This window comes from Pyrgilauda ruficollis, unplaced genomic scaffold, assembly GCF_017590135.1.
Source record: "Pyrgilauda ruficollis isolate IOZ18807 unplaced genomic scaffold, ASM1759013v1 scaffold28, whole genome shotgun sequence".
NCBI classification, from domain to species: Eukaryota; Metazoa; Chordata; class Aves; order Passeriformes; family Passeridae; genus Pyrgilauda; species Pyrgilauda ruficollis.
Window position 1 is genome coordinate 7,676,639 of NW_024524155.1, and position 21,753 is coordinate 7,698,391.

A 21,753-nucleotide genomic window follows, 5' to 3' on the forward strand; every position below is an offset into this window, starting at 1 on the left:
ATGAGAAAAGGATGCCTTACTACTACCACCACAAGTCCACCTACACAGAACCATCCTGCTAGATGGAAACTGACACAAAATTTAAACAATGATACTATTACTGGCAAGACTCTCCCAGTTCACGCAGACCATGAAATTTTGCGAGTTTCCCATCTGAAACTCCAGCTGGGCTTTGCAGCAATGACCTGAAGAGAGGCATCCTCAGGTTATCTCAGAGTAGGAAAAAAGCTAATTTCTAGAGTGCTAAACACTATGTTAACAAGCCTCACATATTAAAGATATTTTAAACTAGTAGCTTCAGCTACTTTTATAGTGGAAATATTGTTGATGATGTTGAAATATTGTCATGAAAGTACCCAAAGCTGTTTCACACTTGCTCCTTTCCCAATCTTTTTCCTTCACCAGAGGAGCTACAAGCACAGTATACAAGTACACAGTATTTTTTCAGTATAGTTTATAAATTGAATGTGCAATCTTCTTTACTGAATGACTACCAACCCATGGTAATTTTTTTATTTTGAAATGCCACCCATTTCAGGGAAGGCAATAATTTGAAATACCTCAAAGGGCAGAAATTGTCTTTCTGGATGTTCAAATAATGGATGCATGCTAAAGCCAACAGGTAGGAGTGAAGACAATGGCAAAACTACTGAAGTAAATAAAAGTACTTGATATTACTTTTTTTAAACATGTATTTTGATCACAGCTTTCTGGTTTTCTCCCCATCATTGCACAGATGTGTGTTTTACTCTCAGCCCCTTTGGTATCAACACAGTATAGTCCTTCTGTAAGAAAAAAGACATGGTCTGGTGACATGGTCTGTGTTATAGATATGGGTAGTAATTCGTGGGAATAAAAGGTGTATCAAAATATATATGTATAAAATAAGCTACTGGTGTACAAGGGGGGGGGTGAGATTCTTCCCCAGGATGGCGAAACCGTGGCAGATGGTCAGGGAGGCACCACCACATTTGCATTTGAAGGAAACTTCGGCTGCACAGGAGATGGGCATTCACAGGGGTCTGCACGCAGTGACGCCCAAGCGATGATGGCCCAGACAAGATGCCTAAGATGACCAGGGCCATCAACACCTTCCATCTGAATGCCAGATTCCAGGAATTGGAGCCTCCTGGACGGAGGCTTTGTGCAGCCCGAGCCAGAGAAAGAAACCAACTTGAATATGAAGAACTCAGAAAGAAACAAAGACATCCTGCCGCGGGCGAAATAAACTGTATAAGAACTGCTGCCTCGGAGCAGCCAGTGTGGACGGGGTAGAATTGGTACTAGCGAGACCAATCTCACGTTCACCCGTATCCCCTCCCGGGGGTGGTACGCTGTCCGATTTGGTTGATGGCCGTCAAGACTATATTACGGTCGTGAAATAAATTTCATTTTTTTATTTTTATTAAAATTGGCTATTTTTCATTTTTCATATATAACAGTCTGCATGGGACTGAATTCAAATCCCAGAGCAGAAGCCCTGAATTTGTGGTGATACTTGGACAACTGAATCCTGTATTCCCAAAGAGAGTGAAACCAAACTGCAGCTCAGTCTGAAGTACACCTTATCATCTCCACTTACATAAGCAACAAGATAGCTGGAAGCCAGTACAGCTGATGAGGAGAGAGGAGCAAACCAGACTGGTTCTGGTTTCTCCATGAAGAAAGGTTTTTATCTGGTTCATTTGTTCATGTTTCTGCAATTTCTCCAGTAAGATCCCAAGTATGAAGAAGAAAAATATTTTTCAAGGATAAGAGTAAGATCCCTCTCAAGTGGTGAGACAGTCAAAGATGTACCTACCCTATGTGTTATCAAGGATAGGAAATTGATAGGAAAATAAAATTCTTGTCCTTTTTTTGCCTAGCTCTATTAATTCCTCTTCACAGATCATTCTAATCCAATAATTATCTCCCTCTACAGTTCTTTTTCCAAGCAGATTCCTATCAAACATACAAAGAGTTGCTTCAATTGCCTTTCATGCTCTGATATTTCTCAATTAGGATTCTTAGGATGCTTCTCATTAGCAAACAGCTTTTAATAACTAATTCTTTAATAACTTTTTATATGCTTCCTAATTCTCTACTTATTCTCACCACCCTTTATAGAGTGATTAGGGACCCTCATTATAAATTCACTTTTACTAACTTTTCCACAACAATTTTCTAAAGACCAAAGCCAGCATTTTACTTCTGGTTTAATCAAAAGTAATAACTTTCGAAGCCCATTCCTTAAATGTTTCTACCTATCCCACAAAGGACTTTAAGAACCAATCAGCATAGCAGTGATCTACCTACACTTAGAGTGATTTGATAGCCATGCATGCACTGTGTCTGAGGACAGACCTACAGCATTTAACAAGGGATATGCACAGACAACTAAGTCCAAAAGGTTTAGCTCCCTGCTAAAGATGTCAGCTAAGTTCTGGAAGCAGCATGGCTATGGGACAGCTGCAGACTTTTGAAGCATCTGGAACTCAGTGTGTCTCCTACACAGCTGGAGCAGTCCTGGATTGACGCTACAGACCAGGGTGCCTGCACCAGCTAGGACAGGACCCAAGACATCTGAATCCTTCTTCCCTATCCTTTTAGGAGGAATGGGATAAAATAAAGATAGGGCAGAAGGGAAGCTGGGACAAGATAACCTCCAGAGGCACAGGTAGAAGGTTCAACAATCAGATACTTACCACTGTTTTTCTTCACAGTTCAAATAGTCTTTTCTTGTCTTCAGCAACATGCAAGTCTTCTCCATAGTGAATTCAAAGTACTATTTTTTGCCTCCTCTATCTAGAGTTTTCTTCTAGCACATGAAAATTATTTTCCTTTTACATGAAAAGAGCCTGGAAAGAAAAGCTGGCTCATGACACTAATGAACCAAGTAAGCAGCAGCAAAATGACACATCTCTCCAAGATGTTCCCTTTCTTACTTACCTTCAGGGTAAAACTGGTTCAGAACACTAATCCAAAGTGCCTATCCAAAATATGAATTCTTACTAACATAATCAGGCAGTAAAGCCTGACTAGCTTATTTCCAGCTCTGCTTCCTTTTCAGCTTGCAGTCTAGCTCTAATGGGTTGCCATAGCCATTAGTGAACATTAATAATATGACTTAGTTAGCAGGTGGGGTTTTTTTTATATACATATATACTGTAATCACTCACACTCCTAAATTAAACCCTGATGGACAAGGAAGAAGACAGCAGCCTGACAATAATATAAATTCTTAAGTAGCAAACCACTTTATCTTGAATAGTTTTGCATGGTTTATTATGAAAGCAGGGCTCATTATGGAAGTTTTTACTCATATGCAGTACACAGAATATATAGAAACAGAATATGAATGCCCTTATCAGGCCCATAGGAATTACTTTGCCAAAACACAAAGATTGTCTTCCTATCTCTCCTAATGATAGATAAAATCTGATCTTTCCGAGAAGCGTAACCTCCCCATTACACACCTCTCTGTGTGTTATTTCAAAGGAAGGATAACTTGGTTCTGAACCCAGCTACTAATAAGATTATTTTCTAACACATAAAAACAAAAATAAAAAGTTTGTAGTATGTTACCAGATGTATCTACCAATGTTATTTTTCTTTTCAACTTTATGTCCAGTCACCTAAGTCCTACTATCTTCTGCTATTCGATCTAATAGGTACAGCAGCTAAATGTACTTGAAGAATCTGAAGTTTCATTGTCTTTTAGCATGTTCTAGGTTTCATTTTTCTCTAACTCTGAAAACTCAAAAATGTTGAGATAAAACATGCATTGTTGTAATTTTCTTAATCTGGTATTCACTGTTTTGCCAAGCTATAGATCACCTACAGCCTTAAATAGTGTACTGGCTTCACTGCAATACATATCTTCTGATGCAGAAATGGGCTTTAAAAATCTGCAGTTAAGAACTTCTGCTTCAGGTGGCTTTAGAAATTTTGGACTGCACTGTGAACACTTGACATTGTTATGAAAAAACTACCTGTCATTGTGTTCGCATTCAACAGACCTGAACCAAAATCCAACAGTCAGATACCAATTTAAAATACTTTGAATCTTCCTAAGAATTTGCACTGCTTTCATCAGTATATTTCTTCTGAAGACTATGAATGAACTTCCAAGTCTGGACTCAGCAATTCACATTTGTGCTACCAGTGCTAGTATTTGCAATGGGTTTTTGGAGATAAATGTGAAAAGGATATCTTATCCCCACTAATTTTTAACAGCTTCCTCATACTATGCTGTATATCTTCCTTACATGTTTTGCAAAGCAAAACTTTGAAAGACTGAAATTTAGGAAAAGGTATACATTTCTCCATCATTAGTCTTGTAAGAACCATGATACTCCTTTGGTCTTCTGAAAAGATTGTTCCAGAGCCATCCCCACAGTAAAACAATACAAGTTAGTTCTAAGGTTTCTCTTTTTGCATTTTCCATATTCTCTAAAGCACAGAGGTGAACCAACACAGTCACTCTGCAGAGTATGATCTGTGTTCATCTAAGGGCTTTCAGGTGGCCAAATAACATTAATTATGATTAGTTCCCTTAGTGTCAGATGGCACACAGCACAGCAGCTAGGACCCATGGAGGTTGCCACATCACTCTGAACTCGCAGCTGTAAAGGCAGTTGCAGCATTTGGTGCAATGCAGAAATGTGTTGGGCCAGGCAGGGGGATTCTGAGATCATCAACATGAAGTTGTGGAAGCCCAGCATTAACTCCCTGATATTATCTTCAAGCAAGTTCATTCACTGCTCTTCTGTGCAAGTCAGTTACAATCAGTTTTCTGTATAAGCACACCCAGCTACATTCCTGGAGCTGGTTTCACCCCCAGACATACAGAAGAATAAAAAAAAACAACTTGTTCTTTGTTGACAAATCTATTTCAATATTTCACATCACTCGGCCTTAAGACATTCACACCCTAAGCTGCTAAACCCATTTTAATTTACTTTTGCACAATGACTTCCAGTTGCCCACTGTATTGCCTGAGGACATACTGAAATGTCAAAAGATGATAAGATTTGTCCAAAATATCTGTCTTTTAATTACAGAGTATTCATATTCTTTATTTTATTATCACCACTTTTGAGGTGAAAGAAGAAAAATGTTGTGTAAAATAAAGAATTGGTGTTGGTACATAACTTAGGCTAGAGAATAAAGGCTGTTACTACTGCAGCTGGTGCAATCTGCTGAAGTGCTTTGCTTGTTGTACCTTATAGGAGTTCTGCTTTCCAGTTGAAAAGAATGTATATTGCATATATTTTACTGACTACAATCCCACCAAGGGAATAAAAGCTTCTTGTATTTATAGTTTTCAAAACATCCTTTAATCATTATTTCTAAGTAGAGGGAAATGCAGATCTCTGCAACACTGCCAAGAGAAACACATCTGAACCAATATCCCTGGATCCTGCCAATCTAACCTGTTCACGTGTCTTTTGCAGACAGATGAAGGATGTGATCCAAGCCACCCCTGATCCAAGCAATACTACTTCCTGCTAAAGCAGATTTGTCTCGTTAGCTGTAGTGCCAGGCTGCCCAAAGGTACAGATACAGCTACACAGCTTTTGACCCAGAACTGACCTGTCTTCTGTGAACATAGAGCACAAGAGGGAGAAAACACATCTCTTTGTAAAGAAATTTAGGCTGAAAACTAGGAGAAGGTCTTTTCTATCACGTCAATGAGATATTGGGATATCAATATCAATATTGGGATCAATATCTTCAATTGAGATATTATTAAATGAAATAAACTTATAAATTTGATTCACTTACAGAAAGGGTTTTTTAACACAGGTGACTGAATGGACACAAGAATTCAGGGGATAGCTCCGTGTTCTTTCAAACAGCCTGAAATCAACAACAGAGCTCTGGTGCAACACTCCAAAGGGAAACACTGTGCTCTTGAAAGGCTGACAAATTCTGATCTGAAATATGAGGCTGAAGTTTGAATATATTCCTTAGGTATGTCACATTTCTTATCTAATCTTTGTTTTCTCCAGGCTAACTGATAGGCTTCTACATGGAATCCCAAAAGATACTCTACTGAAGTCTTGTATGATCCATAATATTTTCCTTGTCTAGAGCTTTAATCAATGAGAGATAGATCTATCCTTGATAAACCTTTCTTGCATGTTATTACATTTTCCACTTATCCTTGCATACTTCATAATAATTTCCTTCAAAATTGATTCTACAAATTTTCATACTACATCAGACTAAAAATTCCATGGCTTTTAAATAACCATTACTTTCTATTTTGATTTGTATATTTCATCCTCCTTAATTTATTTAAAAATTACAACAGTAAACCTGTATGTTCAGAATCCTTGACTGAATATTTATTTCCAAAATCCCACCTACCATGTTCTATGTGCTCTCCTGATTGCTGTGTTTAATTTTGAAGAAAAAAATTAAGAACTTAAGACCACTTGAAAATTTGTAGAGATGAGGGCAAATCTGTCTTGCAAATCTGTCACCTCTCTCAAAATTTTTTCCAGATATTAGGTTCTGCTTTTCTTTGCACACATCTTTCATTATTCTAGTGAATACAAGTACCAATCTCTTCAATCTTATGACCAGTGACAGGACTCAAGGAAATTACCTGAATTTGAGTCAAAAGAGATATAGGTTGGGTATCAAGAGAAAGTTTTTCACCCACATGGTGGCTGGGCACTGGAACAAGATCTCTAGAGCAGTGGTCACAACCCCAAGCCTGACAGAGTCCAAGAAGCATTTGGATAACGCTCTCAGGCACATGGTGTGACTCAGGGTCTCCTGCATAGGGTCAGGAGTTGGACTCCGTGATCCTGATGGATCCCTTCCAACCCAAGCTTATTCTATGATTCTGTGGTTCTATATTTATAATATTTTGGACACATAGTTTCTGCTTCTCAGACCTTAAAATGACTGGGAAAGAGCCTGCTCTTCACACTGCCCATTCCAAGGCCTCTGTGAACAATTTTGCTCCCCAACTCAGCTGGTCAATGAACCACTGACCTGTTTCTCCTAACTTCCAAGAAGTACCATCTTCTTCACGTGGCCTACCTGAATGAGTGTCTCCAGCTCCAGCTCGGTGACACAAACGTGCTCCCGAAGAAAGTCAGCCTTCTCTACCGCGATGGTGTTCTTCTGCTCGTTTTCAAAGGGCTGCTCCAGGGCACGGAAGATGAGTCCTCCCGCCACCAGGTAAACTACCACCACAATAAAGATGGCCACCACTGCTCTCCAATCCATGACTTTCTGCCGGCCTTGAGAAGGGCCTTCCATGGCAGCAACAACAGTGGCTCGGGAGGAAACGGTGAATGGTGGAGTTGGGTAGTGCCCAACAGGTTTGGGCTCAGGCTCACGAGGTGGCACTGCTGAGGGAGCAGCTACTGAAACACAAAGTAAAAAACCTTATTCAAAATCACATCTTCTAGGGTATGACCTTGATTTACATTTAAAAAAAATCTTAAATAACATATTTCAAAACTTTTACATAAATCACGTTCTTTACATAGATATAGTTCTTCTCATCTGGAAAGTTCCATGTCTTCTTTGTCCATCCATACTCAATGGACACCTCAAGGGTTTGCTTTGCCCATTACCTCTAGAACTGGACAGGCAAGTTACACATGCAAAAAGTTCAGAAATATGCAAAAATACATTTATGCAAAATGAACACAGAAATTCTGACCAGCTAGCATATAAATTACACTCTGGTGTTTGGTGAAGGAGCCTGGCAGTAATTTATACCTTTAATCATAATACTAACAGTATTCATAGTGCTAAAAAATTGAACTGCTAATGAACACTGATCACCACCCAACCTGGTATGGACAGAAACAGAAAATGCTTTGCAAACCACAGTGCTATTTGGCTCACTAACATAAACTGGCCCATGCCATTTACCTGGATTCACAAAACCATCACTTGTGAAAATGACCTTAAAGCCTAGAAGCTTGACAAAGTTCAGTATAAATCATGTGTCAGCCAGAGTATATGAGATGTCTGAGGTCAAAGTTACACACCAAGCACAACTGTGGACCTCTCACCTTGGGACTGAGACACTGTATAGCCCAGGTGACCTTTACAATACATCAGAGCTGACCAGTCCTGACCTCCAGCTGGACTTAATAGCCCAACCACTGTGTCAAGCTACCAAGGCATGTGAATCAAAGCTGGGTCACCTCCAAATACTTCAGGCATTCAGTTCCATCATCACACTTCCCCACTCCGTGTTGTTAGTGTTACCAATGGCAAGATGAGCCTAGGCTCCTCAGCATCCACTGATATATTGGTACCACATGTAGGATTTGAAGATGCTGAATTCATTTTAAACCAAACTCCTGTGTAATCTTACCACGGTACAGCTGCCACTGGCCTGTTATTTCTTTGAAACCAAATTAATTTTTTGCATATCAGACCTAAATCAGATTACAGTTAAAATACAGCTACTTTAGGTGCATTCTCTAAACTTATTCACAATGTGTCTGTGCTGTTTCACTTAGAAATTAAAGCAGAAAGATTTGCAACATCCCATCAGAGTGGGAGTGTAACCCCATTCTCTAAAATTTAAACATACAAAATTTAAACATGATTATACCTTGATTCTGAAGTGGGCCACCACTCTTTCTCAACAGAAACCATTTTATGATACTGAATAATTTCAGAACTTGGGCATTTACTACAGCCATGTTTTCCTACAAGCAATACAACTCTGAAGCATTGCATGGAGGATAGAGCTTCCAGCTTACTTGATAATCAACAAACTACAGAAATCTATAGCTGCTTTATACTTACAGTTAATATTTCATTGCTTATATGATTTAGAGGTTCCAGATACCAAATATATTAGGAAGGATCCAGGATCACGGCAAGAGCCTTTGTGGTTGATTTCTTTTTTGTTTGTTTTGCAATACCCTGTGGCACAGCTGTTCAGTTTGGCCATCAAAATGTCTTTATAGTTTCCAACACTTGTTAACCAGGATGGGGTAATATCAAACTTAAAAAGATATTTTCTCTTACCTCCAGATGTATTTCATGTGACTATTAAAAACTTTATGTAACAATAGGAAGAAGAGCAACAGTATTAGAAAAAAGTCACACTTTTTGTAAGATGTCAGTATATTTATTCTCTAAGTCTCCTGAAAGTATTATTGTAATAAATACAGTGAATTTCAACAGGAAACACCAGAAAAGTATGCAGAAGAAACATAAAATATTGAGGTTGTATGAAGCAGTTAGAACTACCCTTTCTCTATAGACAAGTATCTTAAAACTGAGTCACAGCATCTCCTTACTGAACTAAATTTGAGTACTCACAGAAGTGGCTCAGCTGATGTAACTCAGTGTAACATAGCTTCCATAGATTCCACAAAATTCATACAATTTGAATTAGTTAGAGCCCGTAACTACTGTGTATATTGTAAACCAACACAAAATCTGCGAGCCTAAGGACTGATTTTTCACACTTCAGATTACTCAGCATCAGGATCCAAGGCTTACATGGTAAGAAGAGAGCAGAGTTCATGTGACAATGCTAAGATTTTTTGAAACAGGTATCCACCTTATCACAACTGTCAGTCCAGACCGGGTGAGCCTCTCAGTGGAAAGCAATGCCTGCCTTTGATATGACACAAATGAGCCAAGAAGATGGAAGTAAAGAGCTGGTACCATTAAAACAGTGTTTGTGAGTTTTCTTTTCCTGTCTGCTAGTAAAAATGTTTTTTCTTATTCAAATAATGTTTCTGGCAAAGTGTTAGTAACAGTCTTACAGTAAAATCATGGCCTGTTTGATTCTGTCTTCTAAAGAAAATGTGTTGTACTAATTTAAGAACAAGATGGAAAGTTCACAGTAGAGAACATAAAACGTTCTTATAAATATTTTGTCACTTAAACAGCTTAGTGGATTACTGTGCACAGCTTGCTTATCTCTAAAAAAGAAGAGAACTGTCTTAGTTTTTCATTTTCTTCAATTAGTAATAGCTATCCTAAGTGAATGTTGAACTGTTGATCCTAAAGTATTTTATATTATATAAATAAATTCACAGGAAGACTGTACTAAAGCAGCTAGTTAAGCAACTGGTGTGTAACAGAAATGGTCTTCTTACCAAGCCAATGCACAAGGCACAACTGCAGTCAATACTCCAGAGATTTTAAGCAGGAGTTAAGTACTGGAAGAACACTGTAGATATTCCACCTAGGAGCTATCCCACTCTTTACAAGACAGTGGGGTTCGTGACTTCAGCACATGGTAAGAAGTCATAAATCCTGATTTCTAATTGGAACACTGTCTCTGTGAACTTGTATTCTCACAAAAGTGCTGCCATTTGCCTTTAAACCATGGTGTCATCAACTGCAAAAAGAGAAAGTAGTACTTACTTTTCTACAAGTTCCCTGGGAGAGTCCATTTCTGAAAACAAGAGCTACATAAAATTCCAGAAGTTTAACAGGTAGTTTTACTAAAATCAAAGGATGAAATACACTAGCAATTCAACAATGTGCAGAGGTGTATACCTTAAAGCTTAAAAAAAATAAAAGACCACATAAATTCTTGCATTTGTAGAGATGGTTTAGACCACAGTTTAGGACAAACTAGAGCACAAGAGAAGAGGATGTGTTTACAATAAATGCAGAACAATCCCTACTTCATTTGTTGATGTTTTTCAAAACAAGCTGCTATCAGAACAGGCTTTTCCCCAAACAGTGCCTCATCCATATGTTTATTAAATCATATCAAAGACTTAATCAGCCTCAGTGAAAGCAATGATAGATATCCATTCACATGCATGCACTACATTAGCTAACAGCCAATATCATAGGTACAAGAACCCTTAAAGGAACGCTCCAGTGATTCAAAACAGGCCTTATCCCAATAAAAGGATGCCAGAGAGCAAAGAAAGGTAAAGTCCTGATTTTTTGGATAACCTTCAAAATGAAACAACTGAAGATATTAATGTTACAAGTGAAATTGCAATGTTAGGATCTATACAGTTGTTTACATCTGAGATCACCACATTACCTCCTCTTGGACCGGTGAGCATCATTGCCAGGGCTCACGTGTGAGGAGCTTAAATACCTTAAATTTCTGCTAATATTGATGGCAATTGAGGAAGCAAAACTCTCACTCATCATCAAGATGATGAGTGTAACTGGTTAAAGTTGCCTACAACTTTTCTCCCTGCTGTGGAGAGCAGAGGGCCCAGAGTGCTGCCCAGGCCTAGCCTAGGGCAGGGTGCGCTGCCCCGGGGGCCTGGGGCACGGCCATCACCAGGGCACCTCCCAGCCTGGCATGGCCCTCACACCGCTGCCCCTCCTGCTCTGCCACGGAAGGGGCCGAAGAAACGGCAGCACATAGTCCAAAGGTGATCAAAAAGGGCTTCAAGGCCTTCAGATGTTTGGCAAGGAAATCCGGGGTGGGGGTTATAGTCTCCTCTCTAGTTACAGTTGAAGGCAGCAACATGGGAAGAAATGGACAAACTGAGTCTGTGTCTTCACGGGCTGGTGTCATCATCCAAATTTTGGGGGTTTTGACAATGGAATGGTTCTACACAGCCCCAGGCATGCTGGCATCAGATGGGATTCACCCTTCTCACTGGTGGAAGAGAGTCTTTGCTCAGGAACTAGTGGGGCTCACTGGCAAGGCTTTGAACTAGATGTGAGGGGGTAGAGGGGCAATATGAGGCTTGTCCCTGGCAAGTGTGAGAAGATATGAAAATAGACAGATGGAGGGACAGGATGCCAGGGAGGACTCTGCAGTGACTCTGAACTGGGCTAGCCATCTGGGAGCATCGCTGCAGCTTTAGGGAGATGAGCCAGGGAGTCCTAACAGAAGCCACAGGGAAACACCAGGGAAATATCTGAAAGTAATAATTCCTCTAGGAAGGCAGCCTGGCAATCCCCAGGAGCAAGAAATTGAACAAGGAAGGCAAGAGATTGGTATAGCTGAGACAGAGTAGTGAACTGCTGGTTGAACTAAAGGTAAGGAGATGAATGCACAGACAGTGGAGACAAGGACATGTAACCTGGGAAGAGTTCAGAGATGAAGGGATGGGGTGAGGAAGGCTAAGGCAAAGCTGAAACTGAACCTCACAAAGGACACCAATAATAAGAAGGATTTCTATTGGTATGTTAACCAGGAAAGGAAAGTCAAACAAGCCCTCTGATAAACAACATTGGCAAACTGGTAACAACAGATGAAGAGAAAGCTGGGGTACTCAAAAAATTTTTTTTACCTCAGTCTTCAGTGAAAGCCTGTGTTCAACTGACTTTTGACTATGAAAACATCAAAATGTTGCTTTGCCGCAGTGACCTCTATCCTGGCAACTATCTTACACAATATGCTAAAAACATAGGAGATACAAAGAAACCTGGCTTTGGAGGAGAGCTTCTCAAATAGTTTAAACCATTTTTTTTAAATAAACATGCCCTTCTGTGTGTTATTGGTGTAACAATTTCTATTGTGAAAAAATGTAAGTCAGGTTTAACAGTATCTTATTTAGTACCTCATTTTCTTCCACATTCCTGTGTTACACAGGCACACAGCAATGTATGTGTATTTTAATGAGAGAATAATAGACACATCTAATAAAAATGCTGCTTTCACAGGATTCAACACAGAATTACATAGAGGCCATATGCACTTCCAAATTCATAAACTCAGCAACAGGCTTTAAGCTTGAAACTTGAGTTATCAAAAATGAAACTGGACATTTCATCTCCCATTTTAGTGGTTCCATCGAAGGATGGAAACAAAGTACTTTGAGGTCAAGTAAAAAGGTTTGTTGATGCATGTCTAAAGGTATGTACCAACATTTTTTTTCCCAAAAACCTCATAATACAACTGGAGGTTTCTTTAAAGAAAGAAAATTATGCATTCTTCAGACACATACATGTTCACAGTCAAACATCCAAAATTTCCCATGAAGCTTTTCTTGTTTATACTAAACTAGAAATTTAGTTAGAATTATAAAGTAATCTCATCATGTAGTCCAGTTTCACTAAGAAAATTCAGGAGCAAATAGTCTTCCCTACAGCTTTTGCAAGATCCTACATTGGGTTATTGGCACTTATACATCCTTCCTGTAGCACTACTTAATAAGCCAGCATTTCCTTCCTAAACTAATATAGAAATACAATTTTTTGTGAAGTGTATGAAGTTGCAGGACAGAGCTCTCATGCACCAAAGCTCAGAAATGTCCATGGAGGTGTTAACAAAGTCCACTACAGCTTCCCTGAACTGACCACTAAAAGTAGGTGGATCCACCTTCTTTAGAATGGATCTTAAATGAGTGGGGGACTTCACTGACCATAATTGTTTTAAAGTAATTTATTTCAATTTAACTGGACAGGGTTTTTTTTCCTCCCCCACTTCCTCTTCTGAAATAGCCACACAGTGAATTTAAGATTAAAAGGCTTCCTGACTGAACAATATAGAAGGCAAGGAAATGAGCAGCCCACCAGTGGATAAAATATTAATCTTTCACTCCAAGGCTCTTGCTCATCTCCAAACAGAAATTCCTGGGGGATGTGGGCATCTAGCATTTGCTTCCAATCTCAAATCTTTCCCACAGACTCCCCAGGTTCTTTCAGATAAGGGTTGGTGGAGTTAGGATAGCAGGGCTGTGCCTGGAAGTCATAGCAAGTATAAGAGGTATGTTAGAGAAATAGTGGAGGCAATCAGTGTATTAAGTTATTACCAATAGGAACAAAGAATGTGTCACAAACAGAAAATGAATGCAGACCTGTGAAGGAAGGGAAATGAATGGTCTAATAGGAAGCAGGTGAAAGTATTGAAACACTGAAGTTTCTGTCCATTTGTTACCAAAAATCATTAAACCATCAAAATTTTGTGTTTTGAGGATATGGCAAATAATTTCCACTACCTGATTTGCTTGTTATTCCACTCCCCCTTATTCATCTCTTTCTGTTGTGGTTTTTAACAGGTTTTGTAGAGACCATCCATTGAATTTCTATAACAGGGCATTCAAAAATCTGATGCTGGTTTAGAAAGTCTGGCTTTTAGAACAAAAATCCCAGTAGACAATGGTCATGTTTGCCTTTGTTTTGTGCAGCATCTTTGCAAGATGTGGGCTAATTAACAGGTGACATTACAGCTGTGATCAAGAAATGGGAGAAAAATCCTGCCTGCAGGCTACCATTACATATGGGACAGAACACTAGTATCCCTCTGGCAGTTTTTCTGGATTGAGGAATAAGAATAATAAGAATTGCTGTCTGGGGACCACAGGATTAATACAGTCATGGATCAAGAAAACCGTTGTCAGTGCTGACATGTTTTACACCAGTTTGGGCCTGGTCCTTCTGCCTATCCTCAAGGCACACAGGCTGAGCAGTGGAAGCAATCGCAAGCTTGCCACACAAGGGGAATTTCACCCTACTGTTTCTACAGTGTTTTGCTGAGAACTGCCACTCAAGTGAGAAACATTACTATTGCATTTACTGTTCATGAAAGCAAAGCTTGACATATTGTTTGTTAGGAAAACACAGAGTGCCTCTGAGCATAGCTTTTCACTTCAGCAACATCCCCTGGGTTAAATCTAACACTGATTTCCCTGAAGAGGATTCTCTAATGCAGCATTAGTGCTGCTGACTTCAGCAACATCTCAGCTGTCTGCTGCAAATGCAGTCATCAGCAGCAAGGCACTACGTGGAGTATGAGAGACAGGTAAAGGCAGAAAGGGCAATACACGTTAAACAAAAGAGATTGGATGTGCTATTAGAAGAAAAGTAGCATTGATTCCTCCCAGTTGCCCCTTTCCCTGAGTGGGGTGGTGAGAAGGGAGGAGTATGTTAGGCTACAAATCTGCATAAGGAATAAAGGCACTGTTTTCTTCCTATTAGAGGGTAATGTTACAGAAATAGAGTAAAAGTTCATAATAGTAAAAAAATACTGAGTTGTCTCTGTTGGTGGAGAGAGAAATGTCAGCAATATGTATCAGAGGGAATTGTATCTGACCATTGTTTTGCCATCCCTGGCAGTAGCTTTGGGAAGTATGTCATATCAAGAGGGTTCCACAATTTCTGTTCCACTTGTCATGTATTCCCATCTAGTGCTCAAAATAATGATTCTCAGTAAGCTACCAAAAAAATCTATGCAATTCTGCTGCATCAGTTATAATTGAAACATACAAATTAATAGCTCTTGGAATTAATTAATTAAGCTACTTAATTAATCTGGAACAGTTGTTATGAGAAAACAAAAAGGCACTGTTTTAAAATGTTTTACATTCTTTTTCGTTAGAAAACTATAGTTTAGGCAAAATTAAAAAAAAAATTGTAAGCAGCCTAAATTGGAACATGGTCAAAATTAAGAAATCAGTATGGTCTGAGTTAAAGTATCTCTTTAGAAAGAGCTTTCCAATGAAGAGAGTCTTCACATAGTGGTGGTGCTGGTGGCACTATAAATCATCAGAACTAAGGAGAACCCAAGCCTCTTGTCTCTTCCCAAAGAGCTTCTTTAGCATCAGACAAGAACTTAGCTATACAGTAAGTAATGAGAATGAATTTTACCTTCCACTGAGGGACAATATCACTTCTATAAGAAACCAGTTTTTTCCAAAGAACAAATCTTGAGGGAATCTTCTCCACTTTCCATTGTCCATACTACCAGAACATACTGCTCCCATTTACCTGTGTAGCAAGTGCATGACAGGAACAAATAGCTGGCTAAGCTGGCAAGGTGATGGGAGCAGGGTGGCTACAGTGGTGGTCTCTGTGGAAGGTCTGGGGCTGCCCCTTTCTGGACACAGACAGTTCCTGCTGATTCCAACAGACCCACAACAGAACATAGCTGAGCCCATCAGAGGAGCATACTTTAGAAAAGGAAAGTATTGTGCAGACTTTGAAGAATGAGGGAAAATGTGTGAGAAAGAATCCTATAAACACCAAAGTCAGTGAAGGAGAAAGAGGCACTCCAGGAGCTGTAGGAGATATTTTCCTGCAGCCTGTGAGTTTTGGAAGAGATCATGATGGATTTGGTATTTCCCTGGAGCTCATGGAGAGGATCACACCAGAGCAGATATTCACACTGCAGTATGTCAAGGATCCCAGTCCAGGGCAGGTTGATATTTCCTGAAGTGCTTCTACCTGTGGAGAGACCATGCTGGAGGAGGTCTATCCTAAAGGACTGCAGCCTCATGGTATGGACTCATGCAGGAGCAAGGAAAAAGTATAAGGAGAAAGGTGCAATCTAGAGGAGCTATACCCCCGAAAACCCTCACTCCCTGTCCCCCCTGCACCATGTGAGGTGGGGAGGATGAAGAAGAGTCAGAAATGAAGCAATAAAGTTGCCAGGAAAAAGTAAAGCAGGGGAAGGTATTTTAACCTTTGTCTTCATTTCTCACCACCCAAATCTATTTTAATTAGCTGTAAATCAAATAAACTTTCCCCAAGTCAAGTCTCATTTGCCTGTGATGGCAATCTCTAACTGGTCTCCCTGGCTTTATCTCAACACACAAACTTTTCCAATCTTATTTTTTTCCCATCTCCTGTTGAGGAGGAGGAATGATAGTGGCTGGGTGGGCATCTGGTAGCCAGCCAAGGTCAACCCACCACAGAGAGTTTGCAGAGCTGCAATAAAAGATGAGGACACAACTCAGACTGTATTGTTCAGCAACACTTTTCCTCTAAGTCACATCAGTTTCTTGCATATGGATTTTGTGAAAAAGTCATCAGTCCAAGTACTAAGAATATCAATGTATAGGTCAGGATTTAAGCTACAATGATGTACAGGAGTTAGCTACACAGGGAGCAAACATCCTTCCAACAGTAATGCATTTTTGTCAGTAATGCATTTTGCTCTCTACTGAAGCTGGGTCAATTTGGAACAAAAGCATTCATTTATATTGTTGAATGGATTTGATTTTTTCACTTTCTATCACCTTTCATTATAGTTTTCCTTTCTCAAACATAAGCATTTTATTTCACTCACTTTCTACACGTATTTAAGAAAAATGGATGCCAGCAGCATACATTTTCACATAAAGCTAAATGTCAAATTGATTAAATTTTTCATGCTGGCAGGAAGTCCATGCATATGTAACCAATGAAGTACCAATGCAACATGATGCTTCTGACAATCCTAAAAAAGGATGAGAAAACCTCAATCTTCTTGTAGATGTTAAATGGCTTGAAACTGGGCACTGGGTAAACCTGACAGGTTGGATTACTTATTAATCTAGTTGTAATCAGTTTAACAAGTATGCAAAAGATTAAAAAGTCTATGCAATTATCATTCCCCTGAGCTATGCCATGTCCCTCTTCTTTGCGAGCTTGTTGTAAAACTCTGCTATTCTATAATTTAGCAATTCTGAACCTACTGTCCCTAAAGAGATAGAAAAATGTATGTATCAGCAAATTTAATTTTAGTCAAGACAGTGTAGTGAGAGAGCAGGGTCTGAATACCATTTTCATGCTTATTCTGTTTCTGAAAGACAGTGCCATTTCTAACTGTGAATGTTTTAAAGCACAGAAGAATGGCAGTTCAAGCATCTCACAGGGGCTCTCAAAACAGGGAAAGGGAAAACTCATAGTGGTGGCCTAGGAAAATAAGAAGTCTGAAAGGCTAAAATCTAAGTGTCCTTAACTATATAAACCACAGAAAATCTCACTACGCCAGTAAGTTTGTTCCTAAATTAGTTTTTGTATATGTCCTTATTAATAGTCAACGCAGTCATCTCTTCAACATCCCACATCAATTTCCATTGCAGCTTCCAAAGTATTTGCCTAACATAAATGAAAATGCTGTTTAGATTATATGCAAAAAGGTGAAGTGTAATCTCACAAATGAAAATAAGACACAGAGTAACTAAAGAGAGTGATGAATTCTTTTCTAGAATGCTTAAGAACAGCGCAGGAAATAACTGAATGATCTATACCAAGGAAGTAGGGGAATATATATTAGGAAAAAGTCTAGCTACAAGGAGAGCTAAGCATGGGAACAGCCATCAATATATTGAAGCATCCTTTATTGGAAGTATCTAAAAACAGGGCATAAAATCGCCTGCCAGAAACTGTCAGTGTTATTCATGTCCTGCATGCCCCTGTGAATGCAAGAAGAAAAGCTACCAGTGAAGGTTAACAAACAGCCTAATGTTTTTGTATTCAACATCCAGAATCTGTAAAAAAAAAAAAAAAGACTAATGAAATGTTAAAGGTATATTTTACCTTTAACATCTTGACAATCTAGTTTCAACTGCTAGCAGGAAAATGGGAAAATGCTCTTGAAATCCTTTTCCTCCCCTTCAATGTAAGATAGTCAATCACACCTCAGCATTCCTTTTTTTATCAGTTGTGCCAAACCTCATAGCATTGCACAAATAATAGATAAACCCCTGTGCCGCTGAGAAGAAACACTATGTGTGCACAGTTTGCCTCATGTAAACACTGCCACAGAGAACTTAGCAAATTAATTAAATTCAAAAGTAATTTCAAAAGTTGATTGAACAAGCTCCTTTTCATATGTGCATCAAGAAGGTACAACAATTTTTCATCAATGTATTAGTACATTTTCAAGTTCTTTTAGGGGACATGCTCTTTTCCACTATACATTACGGAATGCCATTCTGTTACAAAATTAATAGACAGACATAAACCAGATTCCTTTCTTTTGTTGGTTATAAAGGAAAAATATGACAACCATGTGTAAGCTGCTCTAGATGATTATTTACAAGAACTTCCAGATCTGAACCAGTCTCTCCTCTGTCAGAACTGCAGTCTGAGCGTGCTCGTGAACTTAAAATGGACTACCCAAGAGTTACTCCCTGCAAACACAGCCTTAGAGCTCCTGCTACTGAGGCTATGCAAATGTCAGGGAAACAACAGGAAGCCCAAGGCTGGCTTGAGCAGGTATCTGCCAGGACTTATCCACTGACATTAAAAAAATCTCTGCAAAAGTCATGGGATGCTGGGATGCTTTCCCCTCCCTCCTCCCTCTCCCAAGCGCTGCGCTATTCTAATGCATACGTGACAGCTCACTGGTCAAAAGAATGGATGTGCTAAGGCAGGACATGAACTCCAGGAATAGCTGAAAGCATCAGGGTTTTTTTCTTGCTTGGCTTCAGGACAGCAGTCCTCAGGGGGGTTCCTAGCTAACACTGGCATTAGCAGGAAGATGCACTGCTGCTGACACCATTTGTAGCACTACTTACAGAGCTGCCAAGTCCAGACGAATACTTGATAGAGGTTTGTCTTGTGCTGGAGTGAGATTGTACACTCACTGCTGGAGGGCAGTTTGGATTTTGTTTCCCTTGCTTTTGCCTTCTCTCTCTCCTGACCTCTCTTCTACCCTGCCCTCCTCCAAATCCATCCATCTGCTCTTGTCCCTCACTTCTTTCCAACTGTGCTGGCAGCATGGGAGGTAGCACACCCCTAACTCCCTGTTCAGTTCCTCTTCTCGGCACTACCCTTCCCATAGCCCCCGACACCCATGTTCATGTGCGACAGGGCTCATCAATGAACATCAGGAGAATGAAAAATTGAGCACAAGAGCATTACAATGAGGAGCAGGAAGTACTGAGGGGAGATTAGAAGTGATTGACAGGGGCAAGTCCCAAATATGGAACCCTCCTGCTTCAAGATTGGTGACTGTGTTTGTTCCAACACACTCATTGGCAGCAGAGCTATTATCAGCTTTATGAGGCTATTTATAGAGAAACTGAATACAGAGAAACCCATGAAAAATTCTCACCTTTCTCTTCCTGAAATAAGACTAAAACCAATAGATCATGCTAAAACCTGTCCCTAGCAATAGATTGGCAATTCTTGCTCCTGCTAAAATTGAGAGTTCTAGTTCATGCAGGTCTCTGCTCTGCCAAATAGGAAGCAAGTGCTTTTGGCTCAAGATCTTGAGGTGCAGAGATGACTTTATGAAAAAGAGCTCTTGTCAGAAGAAATGACCATACCATTGTTTTTCCTTATTAGGTAACATAGAAAAGCTTATTTTTTGTCAGTATGGCACAAGCACCAAGGAATAAACAGCTGCTCTCTGGCTCTCTGCAGATTTCACCCTTCAGTGAACAACAGACAGATTGAATAGTCATGCTGCTATTTATCCATAATCTTCTTTTTACAGACTAAACCAAAACTTTTCATTACATCATTATGTGCTTTGTATGAAACAAGTTGTTTGGTTTTCCACAATAGGAAGTATCCCAGGATTCCAGCAACAGGAAGAGTCTGAATCTCCCACCACAGGTTTTCAGTGTGTTCCTCTTCAAAGTACTCACAGGATGATCTAGGCCCAGGGATTTTGCTGGGATCTTCCAAATATTCTATCTCACAAATTCAGAAAAGAAATTCAGCCAATGGCCAGACCAAACAGTCAAGGAAACCTATGTCTTGGAATTTAGTGTAAGAAGGCCTGTATACAGAGGGAAGGACTTTCTTATTAAAAGAAACCTAGTGGTAAAACAATCAAGTGGCAGAGAAAACAAAGCAAAGATTCGTGCTGGCCTTCCTAGAAGGAAGCTATCTAATCTACATTTGAAATATGATTGATGCTGGCTGTCTGCCAGAGGTACAGCCTTACATGGAGTGGAGGAATTTATTGATCATCTCAGTCATGAGAAGGGGACTTCAGCACCACTGACTGGACATCAGGCTAGTGGTGTGTCCCCCAGTCTGACTACTGATTAGGATCTGTAGAAAAATACTTTGAATTCAAGCAAATCTCATTAGCATTTCAATTAAGTGATAATTTCTCAAAATTTCTGTGCAACAGCAATAAAAGTGGATCTTTCCATGTGCAATGGTCAGAAATCTTGTAAGAAGCACATTGCTTGGGCTGTTTTTTAGTTCATTGAAGCTATACTACTTGCATAACCTCAGGATCCAATCTCTTTTGTGGTTCTTATAATAATTATAATAATTCTTATTAATACTCTTAAAGTGAATGAAATCTTCCCAACATTTTAAAAACCTATTCTGGAACAAGATGAAGAATACATAAAAGATAGAGGTAGGACAAAATTAATCTGTGCAGAAAATGTTTTTCAGAAGGGAGAAAAAGTTGCTGTTTGAAACACATTTATTCATTATAGGCATTTTTATATCCTTTTATTCTGAATGCTTTATAATACACACATTTTTCTTTTACACATTCAGTGTGTAAGTTAGCAGAAACAATCCTTGTCTCATTTCTTTGCTTGGCTGTAACTTCAATTACATCCCATTAATCTGTCAATACAGATGTGGTCAAATTGATCAGTGCAGCCTAGAGAGAATCTGCTGACCCTAAACCAGACATCAACTGAAAATTCTCCTGGCTCCAATAACCATATTTGCCTATAGCTCCCTAAACTATAGAAGGTCCTTAGAAACTTAGAATACCCTAGAATTTCAGATACCTACTTATATTTAGCTGTTTTATTCTCCAACTAAGTCACGCTCAAATGGTGTAATTCAGTTGCCCATACCACTACCAAGTGAGAGGTTACAGGATAACCTAACCGGCCTTAAGCTGTGCTCCAGAAGGGCAGAAGTCTCCGTTAGGTCTATTATAACATATATCAGGCCTATACAAATATGTCAGTTACCTTAAAACCCCTTAAATATGAGCAGATGCCTATTTTTAGAAAGCTGAATCAACAAAAAAATGTCTGGTAGCAATGAGAAAGTCAGGTCACAAAGTTACGTCAGTATATCATTGTAACCCAATAAACAGAATCTATTTCCTGTGAAGACAAATTAGGCTGTAGGGTCATGAAGAGGTGACTCTGAGGTTGTTTCTGCAGTTGTCATGATTGCTGCTACTCAGGG

The 21,753-nt window shown here is 39.4% G+C and overlaps 1 protein-coding gene across 1 annotated transcript in view; it reads right to left on the bottom strand.

The window, feature by feature from the left end:
• KCNK10 (potassium two pore domain channel subfamily K member 10) overlaps window positions 1-21,753 on the bottom strand; it is a 54,798-nt gene that overhangs the window by 24,322 nt on the left and 8,723 nt on the right. The window contains exon 2 of the mRNA XM_041471999.1: window positions 7,039-7,367. Within this exon, the coding sequence (XP_041327933.1) occupies window positions 7,039-7,367 (329 nt within the window). The remainder of the gene's footprint in view (window positions 1-7,038; window positions 7,368-21,753) is intronic.